Source organism: Chaetodon trifascialis, chromosome 22 (genome assembly GCF_039877785.1).
Source record: "Chaetodon trifascialis isolate fChaTrf1 chromosome 22, fChaTrf1.hap1, whole genome shotgun sequence".
Lineage (NCBI taxonomy): Eukaryota > Metazoa > Chordata > Actinopteri > Chaetodontiformes > Chaetodontidae > Chaetodon > Chaetodon trifascialis.
The window spans coordinates 15,400,996-15,420,760 of record NC_092077.1 but is presented as its reverse complement, the minus strand read 5'-3'; the positions used below and the strand labels follow the sequence as shown (position 1 = coordinate 15,420,760).

Below are 19,765 nucleotides of genomic sequence, written 5' to 3'. Positions count from 1 at the left end.
ACTTGGAAATGGAAATACTCACGTAAATCCCAATTACCTCAAAACTGTACTTAACTACAGTCCATGTACTGATTTATTTTTAAACCCTTTGTGCTGTGTATTACAAATCCAAACGCTTATCTCCTTTGCTGCTGGTCTTATTTTGAAATTACTTTTACCGGATGTGCCGCGCCACACTGCGGGTATCTGACGGCTGTGTCAGTCACCAGTCAATAGATGGTGCCGCTGCTGAGCAGAAAAACGGGCGTTAAGATTTGTAAATTGGCACCAACAAGAGAATTAACTCTTCAATTAAATCTAAACCACCAAGAGGAATAAACCTGTGCCAGGTAAGCTTAAGCCAAAACTTTTACGTTGTACCTTTTAACTTTTTACTAAAGGGGCTGTGGCTAATTCGCTAACATCAGAGCTACTTTGTGGCTAACGTTGAAGTTAAGTTACTTCCCGATGGGAGACGCTTGGTAACGTTGCTGCGGTGTTCATAAAAACTAAAAATGATTTTATTGAGTAAGACCTACAGTAGCGGCGGTGCTTGCGTGATTTCAGATGTGGAATAAAATATATAACTAAAATTTATCTAGTTCACCGACTGTATCTATAAAACGGTTGCAGTAACTTCAGGGTATTAAAAGTCCAGAGACATGCTAAGCTAGCACCGTTAGGTCGTAGTTTACAACATGCTGCTGCAGTCTGTTAACATCGCCTTTTGGTTGTTATGAACCAGCTTAACTCATGTATTTGCCTCAAGACGTTTTGCCCCAGCTGTCTAGTTTTCACAGACTACAGACCACTGTTTCATTGCATGGAGGGATAAAGGGCGGGGCAGGTTTCGCAAGTAAAGATAACCCCTGGTCTGTGTCACATCAGCCTGCATAGTTACGCTCACAACAATACACGATTTTGTCATTTTCAATTGAGAGAGACGCATCAGTTCCTGCTGGCAGCCTGGTTTCGTTTCAGGGCTGCCCCATGCTCTGTGCTCGGTCTAGCCGGTTTCTTTCTTCTTCTTTTTTTTAATTTGCGCAGTGCCAGCTGGCTGCCAAGTTCAGTCCTGACTCCTGCACTGTGCATTTACCCCAAGGTGCATGTACACACAGCATTTAGAGCATTTACAGTCAAATCCGTGTCCACACGAGATCATTGATCACGTGAAGCAGGGAACAGGGAACCTTCTGGGCATGACAAACAGCCATGATATTGTCATGAATCAGTGGAAGATATCAGTCATCAGTCATGCAGCGGGGTGCTTACACATGCTTGGTGACTGTATATCTGCATCTGTGCGGTTTGTTAGGAGAGTAGTGCTGCCAGGGTAAAGCAGTAGTGAAAGCTCTGTGAAAAATCCTATAGTTCCTAGTTTCTGGGGGGGCATGTGAACTGATTGCGCCGTCACAGAACCGAGCTAAACTTAGAAAGGGTATTCCAGTTTAGCCTGCAGGCACTGTTCTCCATTTAGAGGGATCTGTAGCACACATGGAGCAGTTACAGGGACATGAGCCGCTGTCCAGCAGAATTTAGTTCACGCGGCCTGCCAGCACGAGTGAGCGTCAGCTAATCTGTGAAAGCACGCTTCACTAAGTTCATCACAGATCTGGCTCCCCAAAATCACTGAATTTGCTATTATAGTGGAAATATTTAATCCCACCCTGAAATGTGATTTTTTTTGCTGGCTGCTTCGCTGATGATAAACTGAATATCTTAAGTTTTTGGATCCTAAACTTGAGCTCTCTCTCTGTGTCTAGGATTTATATCAGTGAATCCTGGGTTTTGAGATCGTCAGTCATACAAAACAAGACATTTAAAAGCATCACCTTGTTTTCTCAGATATTTTAATGAGCATTTTTCTGACACTCCATAGACTAAACGATTAATTTCTAATGAAAAAATGTGTTAGTTGCAGCCCTTATTCACAGCAGTTTGGTTCTTTTAAATCCAGTAAAGCAGCTCCAGAAAGTTTCAAATGCTGAAGCCAATTTTTAGGCTCCTCTGTGCTCTCTGTCTTTGTGAAAGAATTTGCTAATGTGTACATAGCACATGAGTTGTGTTCACAGCACTTTCCTGAAAAGTCTGCAGCTTTAAATGCATCACATGAGACTCTGCGTGCAGGACAGGGGCTTCCACAGGAAAAAGTGCCTGACGGTTACGTCAGGATCTCCCCTTCCCTGTCATGTAATACCGAATTTCCCTCCATTATGTTCCTCTCTGTGCTGCTGGTGTGTCCTGTGGAAAATGCCTGAAAGTGTGGAACAAATGCCTTTGTTTTTCCTCGACCATGGAGCATGGAGGTTTTTGAACAGGCGGACTGGTCAGTTATGTTGAGGCTACAGTTGACCTGGTGTTGATGGACCAACGGCTTCATTGTCTGGTGTTTTGGAACCTCTTAACCACAGTGTGAAGCTCTGTCAGTGATCTTTATAAGGGCTGCATTGGTGGGAGTCAGTACTCCACATACTGTATGAAATGTCCTATTCGTGTGAGATCAGCAGTCCTGTGCAGCTGTTGAGCTCACATGAGGAAGGAGGGCAGAGGTGATTGACTGACAGGGAAAGAAAATCAAGGTCATGACCTGTGATTGCCATGGAAACTTCTGACCTTCAAGCTTGTGTGCAAGTGTGCACCGACAGAGAAAGAAGTGAAGGAATGATTGTATTTTTTCTCTCATAGCTCAGTCGGGATTTAGCAATGTCCTGCTGTGAAACCGCAATATTGAAGGGATAGATCAGCTCAGCTGCAGTCCCTGCCTGTGAGATATTGCAGCTGTTTTATGCAACAAAGGAAGGAAATGGAAACAGACCAAAAAAAAGAAGTCACCCCCGGTCAGAGAAGCAATTTTCATGTGATTAAGACATCAAGGCATTGCACAGGATTTTTTTAAGCCTGCTTGTTATGTAATGGTACTGTCTTTCAATCCCAATGATCACGTTACAGTTCCTGAAGCAAAGATCTTCACTTTGGAGCTGCAACAGTGACTCATAGACTTTATCTGCAACTATTTTAATAATTCATTAATCGTTGTAGCTACTTCTTTAAGCAAAAATGCCAAATATTTCTCTGTTTGCAGCTTCTCTAATATGCCCATTTGCTGTTTTCTCTCTCATACATCATAACAAATGGAGTATTCTTCAGATTTTGACTGTTGATTGGACAAAACAAGACATCTGGGGACATCAACAAAGAACATGTGATTGGCATTTTTCGCAATTTACTGGCATTTTAACAGTAATTAAAGAAAATGGTCTACAGATTAATTGAGTATGAAAATAATGGTTGGAAACAGCTGGAAAGAAAGGGACTAGTAGATTCCTTAATCAAGTCATGCACTCTCATTTAGAGAAAACTTGTGAGCAGTGCGGGTTCTTGCTTACATTGCCATCATGCAGATAAGGCTGGGAGGTCACAGTATTGGCAGAAATCCGAATATGACCCAGCAGCAAACCTCAGGATACTCCACTTGCTGTGCGTGCTTTTCCCCTTTCCAGCAGTTACTGATTACTTGACCAGCCAGACTGAGGCAGAATGAAATGTTGAGATTGTGTGACATTAGTCCGGGGATGTCCTTGCCTATAACTCTGCTGATAAACGTTTGTTCTGTAGTGAAAAAGCACCACTTGGGTTGTTTTCCTACTTTTCAGCCAGTAATGGAAACATACACTGCTTCAGGGCAGGTATGCATGTGCCTGTCAGTCGAGTATGCACTCATCTCTCAGGTCTGTGTATCCTGTTGTTTCCTGCTCCATAGCTCCATTCATGACGCCGTTTCGGTGACAACCTCCAGAGCACTCTGACAAACATAAACACGGGGGGACTTGACAGTTTTCTGGTGGTTTGTTGGGAAGAATATGCTCTTGTACTGGGGCTTATATTTCCAACGGTTTGCATACCTTGTCTCTTCCTTTGGTTGCGTCCTCTTTTCCAGTTCTCCCCTCCCTGCGTTGGAAAGGTCATTGGCAGCTCATGTGTCTGTTACTTAGACGTGACTCAGGTCTTCTCATTTCCAGCAGCACAGTACAGTAAGCTTTCATGTGCTTTTAACGCCACACATCTCTGGCTTTTGCTGTCTCAGTATCTTGCCGCTTGTCACCTGTTGCAGGCAGCTGCCGCTCTCGGAATCATTATCCCAATATCAACAAACTACTGATATTTGTTAATCCTGCATGAACTTTGTTTCCAGAGGGAGCTGGATGAGTTGTGGCAGTGTGGGAACTTGCTTAACTTGCCAAGGTTCAGTTTGGGCATGGTAGCATTGAGGAATGCATTTGTTCACTTCTATCTTTGGCTGTTGTCAGCAGTTAAATTCCAGCATGCTCGGTACATTTGCTTATCAGGCTTTCATTGTTGTGTTCGATTACATAACCACTAAGCCTGTAATCTAAGAATCCCAATTCAGCCAGGTTTCTCCATACTTGATGAAATCATGCATTCGTTGGCAGGAAAGAAAAAGATTTATGTGTTTATTTGTCACTTTAAATTTAGATGACAAAAACAAGATGCTGCACGGTAATTTCTCCATCACAGCGTTCTCTACAAATTCTCCCATGTGGGTTTTTCTTGGTTGTGCGTAGCGGCTCGCGGTGTTGGATTTTCCAGCATTCTCCTCTGGAGTGACAGACTGAGTGGACTTCAGACCTCGACTTAGTCAACAGTATTGTTTACAGTTCTGGGTCAAGCCTCGTTCAATTGTTTAACGCAGTCCTCGTGTCCTACGGAGCCAAGGGTGTGCAGATGGCTGTTCCTGTTTGCTGTTGGTTGCGTCACGCCTGGGAAAGAGCTTTTGTGATGAAGGAATTCCCAATTAATTGTTCTGACTGCAGAAGTCTTTACTGTAGATCACTGAAGTTGTCATTTCTTTAAACAGATTCTTTTCTGTTGTGGTCATGCTGCTGGTGGACGTGTGCAGTCAGCAGTGTTTAATGTCAGATGAGTTGTTGCCATGTTTAGAGAAGATATTTGTGGCTCGTTCCATTTGTCCCCCGTGTGCCCGTCTCTTGTACTGCAGCAGTGATTGGTGAAAGACGGATATGAACAGCTGGCAGGGAAACGCAGAAGGGACAAGAGGACAACACAGGGCTGGAGAGTGTGTGATTTTTCATGATGAGAAATTGACATCTATTGTTTTTCTTCCTCTATTACACACATGTCATGTTTGATGGATCGCACCAGTGATAGATTGTCATCCATTGCAGACAGCACATTAATATTAATGCTCATGAGGCCTTGAGGCAACAGAAAACTTTGGACCACTGCCCTGTACATATACATTATTTTATTTTTTTCATATATTTTTTGTGTGTGTGAGAATCATACCAGAAAAAGCAAAGAAAGAAGACAAGTTCACACACAGTTAGGTCTATTACCAAGGGTATCTTTCATGAGAAAGTTGAGTAAAATTAAACATATGGTTGGCCCCAGAAATGGTGACAGACATCTATTTGCATTGATGTGGTTGTGTGTGTACTTGTGTGTGTTTGACTGTTTGACTGACCTGATTGTAAACTACAAACACAGTTAAAGGGAGGATTGTTCCCCAGCTAACAGTGATCACAATACTAGCCTCTGTCCAAGTCCTGCATGGAGGGCACGGACCACTGACCACCGGCCAGCACACACACACACACACACACACGCGCGCGCACACACACACACACACACACGCACACACACACGCACACACACACACACACACACACACACACACACACACACACGCACACACACACTAAGCGCCAGCCCTCATCCTCTCGCTGTCTCCCTCAGCTGAAAGAGGCCCTCTGTGTTCACACTTAGCGCTAAAATGCATCTTCTGTGGTCCGATCACAAGTGGACAGCTCCAGATTAATGATGGGTGCTTCGACAGATATCGCTGTTTGAATGAGTGTAGCTGACTGTCCGTTGAGTTAATTGCTTCTGGTCAACTTTGAGGTTCATTTTTAAACTTGAAAATTTTGATCAGAAGTCACCAATCCAAGGGATCCTCAAGGGATCCTTTTTGTCGTCTCATGTAGATATCTGTATTGTGTCAGAAAGCCTGTATCACTTGTGTGTGAACACAAATGCCTCTCTGAATAGATTAACAGCCTTTTGAACTTTTCACTTGCTAAAAACAACCAAACAAGGTCGATCAGTTTTTTCATCCAGCAACTTGCTGCATGGCTGAGCACTGGGGTTGCAACCCTTTTCAAAGTCAATGAAATTATCAATAATTCTATAAGAAGTGACTCCGTCATGTAGTCTCTTAATTATGAAAGTTATTTTTGATTAATATTCTCTAAAATGACTCATCGATAACTCGTGGCTCTTTGTTGTTTCCCCTCCTGGTTGTGGTTGAGGTTTTCAAAGAGGTGCAACTGAATGCGAGCTGGAAAGTAAAATCTGATCTTGAGCCGTCACTCGAGATGCATTCGAGACGACTTCTGAGGCCTGCAGTCTGTCCCAGCTGGACGTCACCACAGCCTGAATATATATATGTATGGTTACAAGATACTAGACCTGAACGGGGCCAGTCAGAGCTGTAGAGAGGGGAGACGCTGCGGGCTGATGGAGAAGGGAGGAGAGGAGTGAGCAGAGAGGAGAAGGAGGATGGAGGAGAGGAATAAAGAGAGACTGTTTGCAGGGCTGTTGAGTTTGAAATGATGGACGCGAGGAGAGAAGGGGGGGAACAGAGGACTGACTGTCGGACCCGTCTGAAGGAAACGGAAGCTGCCCACTGAGTGCTTCTTGACGGTTTCTTATTCTCTGTCTGTCAGAATCACGCACACACACACACACACACACACACACACACACACACACACACACACACACACACACACACACACACACACACACACACACACACATACAGTTTAGAGACTCGGTGTGCTGCCAGCAGCCACTGTGGTTTGAGTTTGTCATGTGTTTAGAGCAGTGAGGTTATAGAAATGTCTAAGAACACCCACCTGCTGCCTAGATTATCAAACCAGATCACACACTTCCATCCCCCCTCCCTTTCCATGCCTCTGTGTCTCACTTCTCTGAACTGTTTCTTTTCTTACTCACAGTATTCACGCTCTTATCGTCTGATCCACACCTGTAGTCTCGGAGGAGTGCACTACACATATAGCAAGAAGAAGTCAGACAGTGTGTAAAAGACCGAGTAAAAGATGTGTCTCTTCCATTTTGCTGCATATATTTAACAACTAAGCTGTCTTAAATGCTGGCTTGTTCCATGCTATAAGCATGGGAGGAGAAAAATAAAACTCTTTATCTGTTTTACACTTGATAAATAGTTGATATATAGTTCATTTTTCTCTGTTAAAAGATTGAATGACCATTAATTAACCTTTTTTTTCTTCTTTTTTTTAAACTTGTATCCCTTAAGAGTAGCCAGGAAGCCAAGAGGGTGTTTTAATTACCTTCACCCATTAACACATTTGTTTTATGTGCTTTTTCTAGGCCCTACGCACTGAGTGTAACTCAGGGCAGCAGCGATGTCAGGCTCCTACGATGACTCCATGATCGATGTCTCCAGTGACAGCTTCTGGGAGGTGAGGCGCATTAAATCCTTTGCACCACCTGCCCTTAAATCCAGGACTGCAATTCTTCCACAGTGAATGCTTGTTTGCTGAAAACTGCTGTGTTGAGATTTACATCCCAGCAGCAAGTGATGAAATAAGTAAAATAAATCCAGTGAATATATCAACACATCTGCAACACAACAATGCTGCTGCAAATCATTAAAAAGAAACGATTTTGCCAATAACGTTGTTGTGCTCTGTCTGTTTTCTCTGTTTGTGTCTCTGTTGCTGGCTCTCAGGTTGGTAATTACAAGCGAACAGTGAAACGGGTAGACGATGGCAACCGACTGTGCAACGATCTGATGAACTGCCTTCATGAGCGGGCACGTATTGAAAAGTCCTACGCACAACAGCTCACAGAGTGGGGGAAGCGCTGGCGGCAACTCATAGAAAAAGGTAAGAATATTGTATTTAAAATGTCAGCAATAGGAGAAAGAGTCCCAGTCATTGTGCTCGCTGCTCTCTTAGGGGCAGTGCATTTAAACCACAGCACTGTGCTCATGCAAAACACAAACAGATGGGATTTTTCCATAACCCCCCAAAGCTTGACATTCACAGACTCTGACTGGTAAATATCTCTTTCCTCAGGCCCTCAGTACGGTACGCTGGAGCGGGCATGGTCGGCTCTGTGCACAGAGGCAGAGAAGGTGAGCGAGCTCCACATGGAGGTGAAAGCAGCACTGATGGGGGAAGACTATGAGAAGCTGAAGAACTGGCAGAGAGACGCCTACCACAAACAGATGATCGGTGGCTTCAAGGAGACTAAAGAGGCTGACGACGGCTTCCGCAAGGCTCAGAAGCCGTGGGCGAAGAAACTCAAAGAGGTTTGGAGCAGCACCTTTTTAAAGACATTTCTATCAAACTGCTAACTAGTTACCAGCGGGAAGTCATTTTTCAAGTCACTGATTACAGCCGTGACTGTCAATTTTACCCTTCAGTTCAGATGATTACATGTTGCTGACTCACTGCTGTTTCCTTCCATGACTACCTGCCTGCTAAACAACAGCAGAGCAGAGCACAACCACAATCGTAACTTCTTAATCTTGGATAAGAAGCTGTTGCCAAACGTTAGCCACAGTGTGCCCGCTAGCGTGTCCTGTAGTTGACTGTCAGTAAAGGGAGGGAACACAGAGGGCTTTCAGGGTGAGGATGCCTCTTAGTTCAGGTTCCTACATTTCATTTTAGCAGCCTGTTTGCTCTGCGGTACACACATTCCTTATGTTCCTCTGCACGCATAAGTAGGAGTGTGCACATGCAAGTGTTTGTATGTTCAAAGCCACTGGACATTTCGCAACTCCCAGGCTCCTTGCCCCCCCACCCCCACCCCCCATTTCCTGTGTGTGTATGATGTCACCAGGGGGTGGTGATATCCTGGCCTTGTCATTGAGCAGGGACAGAACAATACAGTTTTGTAGCCATAGTGATTTATTGATTGACCAGACAGGCAGGGACAAGTGGTAGAGGGCAGGGAGGAAATGAGGCTAATTAACTGGTCTAGAAATGAGTTGCTGACAGGGGCAGTATGTCAATAGTAGACACATACGTACATGTTAAACCAGATACAGTATGTGACTCATAGTCCTAAGCCCTCATGTGTTTTAGTGGATTGACATTTTGTTTTCCGCACTCACAAATAGAGGAACACTGAAATGCCTGTTACACCAAATTGGGGAGGAGGACCGGCTGCTGTCTTTGGCTGCTCTGGCCTTGGCCCAAGCTACACTGGGCACTGCCCGAGACACAAATAGAACTAGCATGGAAGATTCACTCAATACTTATCTGTTAGAGTTTAAATATTAACAAAGTGACTGAGGAGGGTGATTTCCTGTTGTTGTAAATGCATCCCGCATAAAACTTATCAGGCACCATCACTGTTTCCATGTTTCCTCTCTTGCATGGCCTCAAATTAAAAAGCTTCTGATGAATGACACATAGTTTAGGCACAGACGTGAACATGTTATCAGCCTCAACAAAGAGGAAATCAAGTAAAATGTCCTTGAATACTTTTCCCGAAGTTACAGTGAGGTAGTGACGTGCATGTTCATTTTGGAAACAAGAGGGCTATGTTTAGAATAGTTGACAACAGTTATGTTATTAAAAGATGTTATTGTTGCTGTTCAATTAAAGATAGAGTGCTTTTAGTGACTGACTGACCTGAATCCCTGAGTCAGACACCGATCTTTGATTGCTCTGCGCAGCTGTTCTAAGTTACTTCACAAGACTGCCACCATTTTATCGGTTCAATCCACAGATGGAAACAATGAAGAAGTCTTACCACTCTGCCTGCAAAGAGGAGAAGCTGGCAGCCAGCAGGGAGACCAACAGCAAACTGGAGAGCAACAACAACCCCGATGCCCAGAAGAAGCTCCAGGAAAAGGTGGAGAAGTGTCAGCAGGAGGTGCAGAAGGTAGGGCTTCCTCTGGAAAGAAGGTGTTTTATTTTGGCTTCAGAGAGTGCGACATGCTGCTAGCCCACTCAAGGTTCAATCTTAAAATTTTGCCCATGCTTACTTGATGTAAATCCTTATAATTAGGCATAAACCAACCCATTAAAAGCCTTAGTTAGGCTGCTTTATGATAGTCTTTCACTAGTGGAAGAGATAAAGTTTATCTGCTGCTTCAATGGGTGTAAGACGTAAGTGTGGTATTAAAGTCCATCTATGAATATCTGCCAAAATGTCAATATTTGTGCTAGCCTTGATGGGTATACGATATGTATATAGTCACAGATGTTTCGTCCCAATTGAACTGGTGTCATGGTCTGTTAAAAAGGACATCAGCAGTCTAGATGCAAGTCCATCATCAGCAATTCATGTTTGTCAGTGTGATCCAGTTGTCACTTCACTTCGCTTTCTCCCAGACTAAAGAACGCTATGAGAAATCCCTGGAAGAACTTGACAAGCTGACCCCTCAGTATATGGAGAACATGGAGCAGGTGTTTGAGCAGTGGCAGCAGTTTGAGGAAAAACGCATCCGCTTCTTCAAAGAGCTACTGCTGGAGGTTAAACAGCACCTGGATCTCTCCACCAATCACAGGTGAGACACAAGGTTGCTCTTTAACAAGCGCTGGTCAGACAGGCTGTTGAATGTCTGCATGTGTTGATGCTTGAGATTTCAGGTATCACCTTCAAAATACTGAGCAATGTTGTCTCCATAGATTCCAGACAATCTACCACACGCTGGAAGACACAGTCTCTGCTACGGATGCGGAGGAGGACCTGAAATGGTTCCGGTCCAATCAAGGCCCCGGCATGCCAATGAACTGGCCCCAGTTTGAGGTACTACACCCTTGATTTAAACTAGTAAAAAAGTAGAATAAGCAAAAACATGGCTAAATGTTTAATGGAGGTGGAAAACCATCCAGAGTGGCTCTCAATAGGTTCCCAAAAAATGTCACAGATCCACAAACGGACATCTATCAGGTCATGGTCCCTCACTTTGTTTAATCACATGAACTCTTAAGGAAGTCCCATATTATTTAGCAAGGTAATTATGGATGCATTATTTATCTAGAGATGCTAGTATCTCCTCTTCAGGGCCACTGGTGCTCTCCCAGGCCCAACTGTTAGAACCACAAATCAAGATGACAGCAGAAATGGACGAATAAATCATGCTGAAAAATGTTTTAGGAAAAAGCACCAAGGGCAGCAGTGCCATAGTTTTTCTCAGTGTTACACAGAGCCCAAGCAGGAGTTACAGCCCAGTGTCATTTTTGTCATTGATGTATGTTGTTTGACAGCAGGGTTGGAAGTAAGTCTTTCCTCCGCGGTCAGAGTGGCAATGAGAGGGACGTAGTTTATGTCATCTTCCCAGCAGGAGGTGAAATAAGAAAAAGAGAAGGGAAAGAAAAGCTGCATGCGTCTGCAATGCTAATTTATCGTGCCACTGAGAGCTCTTGCAGGCATAGCTGTTCCAATGAGGCGCTTTCTTCCACTTCCATCATGACCAGGCTGTTTTTCTTTCTGAGTACCGCTGTGTTTTTGAAAGGCTTTTTAAGGAAGGAATGCAACAAGATACACACACACACGACAAAAACACTTAACCTGTCAGCCAGCTCAGACACGGTAGATATCCAAAAGAAACTTGGATGGATAGTGAACTAAACGCCAAAACCAATACAGCACACTTGCATCTTAATTGTTCTGCAAGCCAGCGGCTCTGCATTAACCCTGCTCTGTCACCTACTTCCCTTTCCCCATGTCTGACAGAATGTGGACTGGTCCCATCCTCGCTCCTTTAAGAGAAGGTCCATTGTAGTGAGTTCTGCATGGGAGGGCTGTTCTTCTCACAACAGCTGTGGGGGGAGATCCTTTTTTTTCCAACAGCACTCTCACTCCTTACCGCTTCCATCTGTGTGTGTTTGTTTGAAGTGAAACTGTTTGTATCTTGTTTTCAAGTTTCAAAGAATATTAACGAGACTGCAGGGTGGTTACAAAGCTGCTCCTGGATGTCACAATTACTCCATACGACTGTGGCACAGCTCTTACTGTTCTTTTTAACCTTTGAACTCTGACCCCTACCATATGACCCCTGCAGTACATCACACGATGCCACTGAAAGACCTTTTGATCCTTAAATGTTTGAGAGGCCTGATGCATCAGAGGGGTCAGACAGGAGCCAGGTCAGACTTACTGCTGTCATCTGTCATTTATACGAGAGAGGGACAGGACGACTTCTGTTGATTTATTTGAGACATCTAGCTCCAACACAAAGTTGATATCATGCTGTCATGTCGTGATGGATGCTGGAAATTTCCAGTATCGTTCAAATAAGCTTTTTAAAAGCAAGTCAGTCATTGTGAGTGTAGGCTCTGTTCACCAACACTAAAAATCCAAGAATGAAACCAGTCATTTGTGGGGGAAAAAGCTTTTTGCAGCAAAATATCTAATTATCTCTGTATTTAAAAAGAAAGCATTTCTTCTCTCCGAGTGTGTTGCTGTTCAGGTACTGGACCGTCTCCTTTTCTCTGCTCTCCCTGCTTAGCCTCTGGTGGAGGGGAGACTCCTTGGTGCTGTATTTCTTTCCATCAGCTGGTGGATGCTGTACATTGTTGTGTCAGGCCTACACTATACTCTATAAACACAAGTGCATGCACAGTTTTAGAATCCAGAGTCCGTCTCACAGCCTGAGAAATGTCTTACATACTTTCGAACCGTGTTGAAGTGTGTGTATATTGCTGTGCTCATGCCTGTGACGTGTTCTCTGCTCTCTCTCCTTATTGTCTGTGAAGGCATGTTTTGAACCAAGTTCAGCCACCTAGTTGGCCAAATTTGGAACAGTTGTAAATGTAATAACCAATTCTTACCTGTGTGTGCGTGTGTGTCTACCAGGACTGGTCCATAGACCTGAACCGAACCCTCAGCAGACGCGAGAAGAAGAAGCCATCGGAGGGCGTCACTCTGACAGGCATCAGTCAAACTGGGTCAGACCAGCCTGTTCAGCCGGCCAAGACCAGCAGCAGGTAGATACCTGATCGCTCACTGACTCACTCTGTCTGTCTCTGACAAGCACACAGAAAACTGAGCATCAGTTCGTAAATGCACACACACGCACACTTATGCTTTGTCTTCCTCATCTCAACTCCCCACATCAGAAGCTAATCCAGCACACCACTCCGCTGGAGGAATGCTTGTAAACATTACATAAGGGAAGCTCCGGGAGTGACGTACAGTTTCAGGACTGTTTTGTTTCAGTTTGTTGAGAGAGAATTCATCCCCGCGAGACTGCAGTCGGCTGGCACATAGCTGAAAGCGGGCCAAGAAGAAATGTGGAAATATTACTCACACACACTGAGACTTCATAGCATGAATATTAGTCCTGGAAAGTTCAGAGAAGTCCAGATTAGTGTTTAAGTCAAACACCTGGAGTCAGCGAAAAATTAGAAGAAGCTTAACGTGTCTTTGTGACAGGAAAACAGCACAGGCTTGTTCGAGATTCAAGCAAAAGGTTTTCTTCCAGTTTCTTCTAAATGATTGGCAGTTTTTAGTCACATGATGTAATCTGTCTAAGCCGAGCCAAGAAGAGATAAGAGCTCCCTTGCAGAGAAATGTGTCTTTGGTGTTGTAGCAACAGCGTCAAGAACATACAGTAACAGTGGTGCATGGAAACGGCAACAAACAGCTGATTAAAATACAAGCTTGTCACGTTTCAGAGACACGTTTGCAAAGATGTGTGTTAAGTTAAAGTGGAAAATGATCAGGATTTAAAGCGCCGTTAGCTGCGATTATCTTGTCCCGTGTCCGGCCAGTCTGTTAAATTACTCGGCCTCGACTCTTCACATTCCTTTTGCGGCTTATTTTAATACAAACACCTGCTGTCTCCATTTATCCAGACATCAGTGGGAAGTGGCGTGCATGCAGAAGTGATGAGAGAACTAGAGGAGCGTGTTGAGGAGTCAACAAAGGGAATGTCAGGCGCGGAAAGCATTTGACCTCTGAACTTGGGAAAGTTAACCGCCTCTCCCCGAATCAGCGTTAACAGCACATTGTTTCCCGACACTTCCGACATCCTTGGGCGTGACTGGTGAATATTGTGTATGTACAGGGTCTGGATAGGGGAATAATTGGTATCATCTGTCTATTGTGACTGAGCACTGACTTAGGGTCAAAAACAGACCTCACTGTGAATGTTGTTTGACACGTCTTGATTGTATTCTCAGTAGTTTTATCAGCATCAAAACCTCAAAGTTTCCAGGCCCGTATTGATTTTTTCCCTTTGTCTGAAGCTTCACTGCTCATGGTTTTAACACCCACTGGATAGCACAGTAACACAGCTCCTTGAACACTTAAGTTCATAGTTATAAGGGCAGCTTTGTTTGTTGACTGAAACTCCCCAAAGTTACATTGTGCCAGACTCCCAGTGGAGCTGTGTTTGTTGTAATAACTCCTCGGGCTCAGCTAATGGCAGAGCATGGCATGACTATGCAAACAAAGGCGTTTACTTTTCTCCACTTCACTCTCTCTAGGGCCAACTGCTGCTCAGGGTCCAATAATTCTGTAAACAATGAGTAGAAACCCTGCGTTTCCACTGATACAGGTGGAGAGCCAGTGCAAGGTTTGTTCCTTGACCACCTTCCTCGACCATTGTGACTTCTAAAGAAAGAATTATCACCTACACAACCCAGAGCTCACAATTAAGGATTTGATGTGTCACACAGGAAGTGGCGTCATGATGTTTTGACAGCTTTGTATTAATTATCATGTGCATGCCTGCGGGTTTTAGTGGAAGCACTCAAGTCAAAACAAGTTGTTGTCACATCTTTTCTATCTGTGATTTGTTTAAAACACAGTTGTTTTGTTGACTGTTTGCAGAGCTGTGTTGTGACTTATTGTTACATAGAAATACACACAAAACCGCAATTAACTTTTTTTTTTGTTGTTAAGCCCTGGCACCTAAGTTACTGTTAGTAACATGGCACATTAAGCAATTGACAATGATACTGTTAAAATTCTTAGTCTTGTTTTGTAATAATAGGTCCTTGATTTCGGACCAAAAGCGATTTGGCAGGCTTGAAATGACAGCTGCCAAAGGCCCGAAGCTCTAGGTTAGCTAGCTAGCTAGCTAGTTAAGGTAATGTTAGCTTCATGAGTTGGTGGAGAACTTTGTCTCTGGCTGACTAATATTTCCTTTTGACTCATTTTGAAAGGAGAACCCTCAAAGAGGATCTTAAATCTTAATCTTAAGGATCTTAAAGCATTTGCTAGTATAATGCTAGACTGAGCTGAAGGTACATGTCTCAGCAAAGATTTTGCATCCTCACCGGATGATTATTCTTATTGAGATAAACAGTTGGCATTGTGTTTGTATTGCAGTGTACAGCCAGTTAGTCCTCGTGTTATAGGAATGATACGGAAATAACAGGTGATAGTATCATGACTGGGTATGAAAGGGTCATCCTGGAAAGGCTCAGTTGGGGATGCATTAGAGAACATCCTTTGTCAATGATGATAAACCAATGTGTTGGGCAAATGTAATACTATCTGAGATAACTACATGGCTGAGGTTGCTGGAGTGTAAACCAATAAATCCAAAAGAGCAGTACAGAGCTGCTAAGGTTACCCCACAGTGTGATAGCATCCAATACCAGCATTCAGTGAGGAAATACTGCATATGAATGCCTACTACGCTAAACTCATTAGCCAGGTATGCTAACATTTGCGGCGTACATTTCAGCAACAAAGATACCGTCCTCTTCAGAAACTATATCAGTCTTCATGGCTGCTAAGCTATGATTGGACATTTGCAAGCAGTCACTGTGTTTCTCTGCTGTGTCATCGTATATGCCTGTCACAGCAGGTCCAGAATGAGAAAGAGTATGTGCTATTAAAAACACACGTTGACTATCAACATCGCCATTGGCCAGCTTCATCACTCTCTGAATTTGTTCACAGGTCGCGTATGTCACAGGTGTGTGTTTATGTGTGTGTGCATGTCAGCAACCCATCTCTCACTGTGTCCCATGTTGTCAGCCTGACTGTGCCCAATAAAACAGCACCAGTGGGCTCTAACCCATTTGAAGATGACGACGATGAGGAGGAGGAGGAGGAGGAGATGGCCGTGGAGCAGCAGACCACAGTCAACCACATCAGTGTGAAAAAAGAGGAAATAAAAACGTTGGTGAACAGGAGAAAACACTCCGCAGACCCACAAACCCTCCCCGCCTTTTCTGTTTCCATCTTTGTTTCATGGGTCGCCTCTCTTGCCATTTCTTCGTCTGGGTTCCTTTGCTCCCTTCCTCCTTGTAACCCCCTCTCCTCCCTCAGGTGGCAGGTTGTTGTGTTGCTCTGCTGCATGGTCAGTGGAATGGCATTGCACACCAGGCCAGTGTGTGTCTGTCCTTCGCTCCTAACAGCGCCATGTCTCACAGAACATCACATGTCATGCGCATGGGGGCGCATGGGGGGGAAACCAATAGGCTTCTGTCTTACAGTCAGATCTGAATATTGACACGCATGTATGTAGATGTACATGTATGTGTGAATTCAGCCTTTGGGCAAACCATCATACTGCATTTTTGTTGGCATAAATCAACTTAAATGTTTACTAATTGCAGAAGAAACGGGGTGTCAACAGCAGGTTGAAAGACACTGTATAGATCTGACTGTAAATCTTTCATGTGTGTGCCGGTGTGTGTTTACTGTTTTTCAACTTCTAACTCTGTGGGAGACGAGTTCTCTCTGGTGTTAAGGTGGCTCCCTCTGTTGGCCGTTCAGGTTCAAACCCAATCACATGTTCGCCACAGTGATTCGTCTTGCTTGGTCTCATGTTGCTGTATTTTCCACGTGCCTCTTCATAAGTAGCCATGTCGTTTTGTTGCATTGCCTTCCCTCAGCATTGTGCGCACTCTCACTTGATCTTGGAGTGTCGTCAACGCGACTTTTAAATCACTTGTCGTGCTGCCTGAACCAAACGCTTGCTTTGCAGCATTGATGCCACAAGTACGCATGTTTTCCTCTTGTTCAGAACTTAAAGGAGGAAGTTTTCAGGACGGATCACCAAGCTGTCTCACTATATTCTGTTTATGTGTTTTTACTTTACATTACTTGTTGTGATATTTATTTTTCTCACTTTTGTCCCTGCGTCATCCCGTCAGTGATGCATAAGGCCCTGAGATGAAAATAAGAACGCATTTTCTAAGTGGCTCTTTTGTCTGTCCATCCAGTGCGGGCAGTATGGAGAAGACTGCAGACTGGTCGGATGAAGACACAGGCGGCAACCCTTTCTCCTCAAACGGTGATGGGAATCCATTTGAAGATGAGCCGGCTTCTCCAGTCATATCTGTGGCTGTCAGAGCCCTCTACGACTATGAAGGACAAGAGCAGGATGAGCTAAGCTTCAAAGCAGGTAAGCAGCAAGAGTGGTGTGAAAGACTCCAAAAAACAGCAAAATGTCTGCCAGGTTGCAGTAGGCTTCTGGAAAACAATCATTCACCCCTTCCTCCTCCTTTCTCCAGGGGACGAGTTCACCAAAATCGGCGAAGAAGATGATCAGGGTTGGTGCAAAGGCCGGCTCAAGGATGGACAAACGGGCCTCTATCCTGCTAACTATGTGGAAAACATCCAGTAATGAATCATCACAAATGATTAAATGTGAAGAAGGAGGAAAGGGGTGCGTTGCAAAATGACAGTGCGGCTGGAAATGAGAAGGCTCTGCGTTATTTTCAACCTTTCTCTCCCTGTTGGCGAGGACTGGACTGGTGTGGGAGAAGAGAAGTCGGAGATTATAAAAGGACCACTTGAGATGTTGACGCTTGCCACAGATTGACCCTCAGAAAATAAATACAGAGATGGAAACTGACCACAAGTTTCCAGATAATTCCAGGCGAGGAAGATCAGAGAAAAATTGCTGTCGCTGTAAGATATGTTACTTAGAATCCCATTTATGCTGTTACAGAAATAATAGCTTTTCAAGTATATATCAGATAAGATTCAATGAGATTTATGTGTGAATTTATATATTGTTTAAATGAAACACTGGGATGACAGTCTGACAAATCGCCTTGCAATGTCACATGCAGCCTTAATATGCAAGCCACTATGGATTCATATGGGTTCATTAAGGGAGATGACCCTCTTTGTATCTGTTTTAGGTTTAAAACCATTTTGGCCTGTTAGGATCCAGTCCATACATGTTCATTGTTCCTTGTTTTTGACAAAGCAGATCCTTATATTGAGATTTTTGTGTCAGATTTAACTTGATTTTAAACTAGTGCTTACATTGTTCTGTCATTCCTTTTCAGGGTTTTGTTTTTCCGCTCAGTTCATTAACTGTTCTGGTTATTTTATAAGGAATGACAAAGTTCAGTAGAGCCGTATTATATGACATAGTCCTCATTTAATTCACAGTGGGTATGTTCCTCTTGTCACTGCAATTGAATGTATATTCACTGATTGTACTTTCTCTCTTATTGATTGTTCATTTTTGCTGATGTAATTTTTTTTTTTTTTTTTTTGCAACCACTGACCCCTTAACCCCCTGAGCAACTGTCCCCTCACACAGATCCCTCTGCTTTCTGTTGATTGTAGATGATCGCACCATATGGGTTATTTTTCATGCAACACTGAACGTTTTTCTCAAAGGTTTATCTCACTTGAATCTGTTTATTTTTCTCTCGCTTCTTGTTCAATGTCGCTGCATAAGTATATTACAGGTTATAGCAATAAAACAGCAGCCGAGCACGGCGTTCCATACGTGCATGTAAATAGGCGGGATGACACATATTAGAACAAATAAATCATCGGGATCAGATGATATGTAGTTGGAAATTGATGATTGTTAATTTATGATGCCACAAGTGCTTTTGATCTACTCTTGTTAGAATGCTGTGACTGAGAATCAGTTTGTATAGTAATTGAATATTTTATGGCAAATATCCCTTGAATCTGTTATTTTGTTATATTTGTAAATATGATCATTTGTTTCTCTTCACAGAGGGCCATACTCATTGACTGAAACATCAAATACCATGTGAATAACTAATTTCTTCTTAGGTGTTATGACATGAATGGATATACCTGATTTCATGAGCTTAATACCTGTTTTGATCATCAAGTATTTTATTTGGCTGCCGATAATCTGCAGACCTTTCACTTGTGCAAGCTCGAAATTTATGAATTGCCCAGTGTATCAGTGAAATGAAAAATGCTTCTTGATGCCTTCAACTGCAGCACGAGAGGAAGATGAATTTTCTTGTCTTTGATAATAGTGAGAAATGAGATGTTTTGCCATGTTTTCAGGGCATGCTGTCGTCAAAACACAGCAACAGTTGTACTTGCACAGTAAGGTTTGTAAATGTTGTCCCACAACATAATAAATGAATTTATCTGAAGAAATATTTTCTTTGTCTTGTACTATATTTATTATTTTAAACCTATTTTATTTTAAGCCCCACTAAATGCTTGGATTTAATTTAATACACCAAACAAACTACTCAAACCACTGAATCCTACAAGTGGTGGAAGTTTCTACAACTTCATGCTTCTTTTACACTATTTATTTGTGAGATTCTGTATGTATACAATTTTTTTTTTACTTCATATTTATCTATTTGTGATTAGTATCTTGCAAATACATCCATGCTCCAACTCACTGCCATTAATTAATTGGCAATAAGACTTCTGTGAGCTCAACACTGTGGTCATTACTAAAGTTTAAATTGATACTCAATTACTCAGAAGGCAAAAATATCTCATACATGCAAATAAAAAGTATGTA

The 19,765-nt window shown here is 43.2% G+C and overlaps 1 protein-coding gene across 4 annotated transcripts; it reads left to right on the top strand.

Annotated features, from left to right (window-relative positions):
* The first annotated feature begins 173 nt into the window (after positions 1–173).
* Positions 174–19,377, top strand: pacsin2 (protein kinase C and casein kinase substrate in neurons 2). Of its 4 annotated transcripts, XM_070991982.1 has the most exons (11): positions 174–329; positions 7,432–7,523; positions 7,793–7,949; positions 8,142–8,377; positions 9,805–9,960; positions 10,413–10,588; positions 10,710–10,830; positions 12,883–13,013; positions 16,021–16,164; positions 17,214–17,395; positions 17,505–19,377. In XM_070991982.1, exons 2-11 carry the CDS (start codon positions 7,467–7,469, stop codon positions 17,615–17,617), a joined length of 1,473 nt encoding a protein of 490 aa, XP_070848083.1. In that variant the 5' UTR covers positions 174–329; positions 7,432–7,466; the 3' UTR covers positions 17,618–19,377. The 4 variants fall into 4 exon arrangements, with proteins under 4 accessions (XP_070848083.1, XP_070848084.1, XP_070848081.1 ...); XM_070991983.1 differs by lacking the exon at positions 16,021–16,164 and having other exon boundaries at positions 205–329; XM_070991980.1 differs by lacking the exons at positions 17,214–17,395; positions 17,505–19,377 and having other exon boundaries at positions 208–329; positions 16,021–16,545.
* The last annotated feature ends 388 nt before the right edge of the window (positions 19,378–19,765 follow it).

Excerpts from the sequence above, each read along its gene's own strand:
- pacsin2 (XM_070991980.1), top strand. The coding sequence starts at position 7,467 with ATGTCAGGCTCCTACGATGACTCCATGATCGATGTCTCCAGTGACAGC. Across the intron at positions 7,950-8,141 it reads GCGGCAACTCATAGAAAAAG|GCCCTCAGTACGGTACGCTG; the intron begins GTAAGAATATTG and ends CTCTTTCCTCAG. Across the intron at positions 13,014-16,020 it reads CCGGCCAAGACCAGCAGCAG|CCTGACTGTGCCCAATAAAA; the intron begins GTAGATACCTGA and ends CCATGTTGTCAG.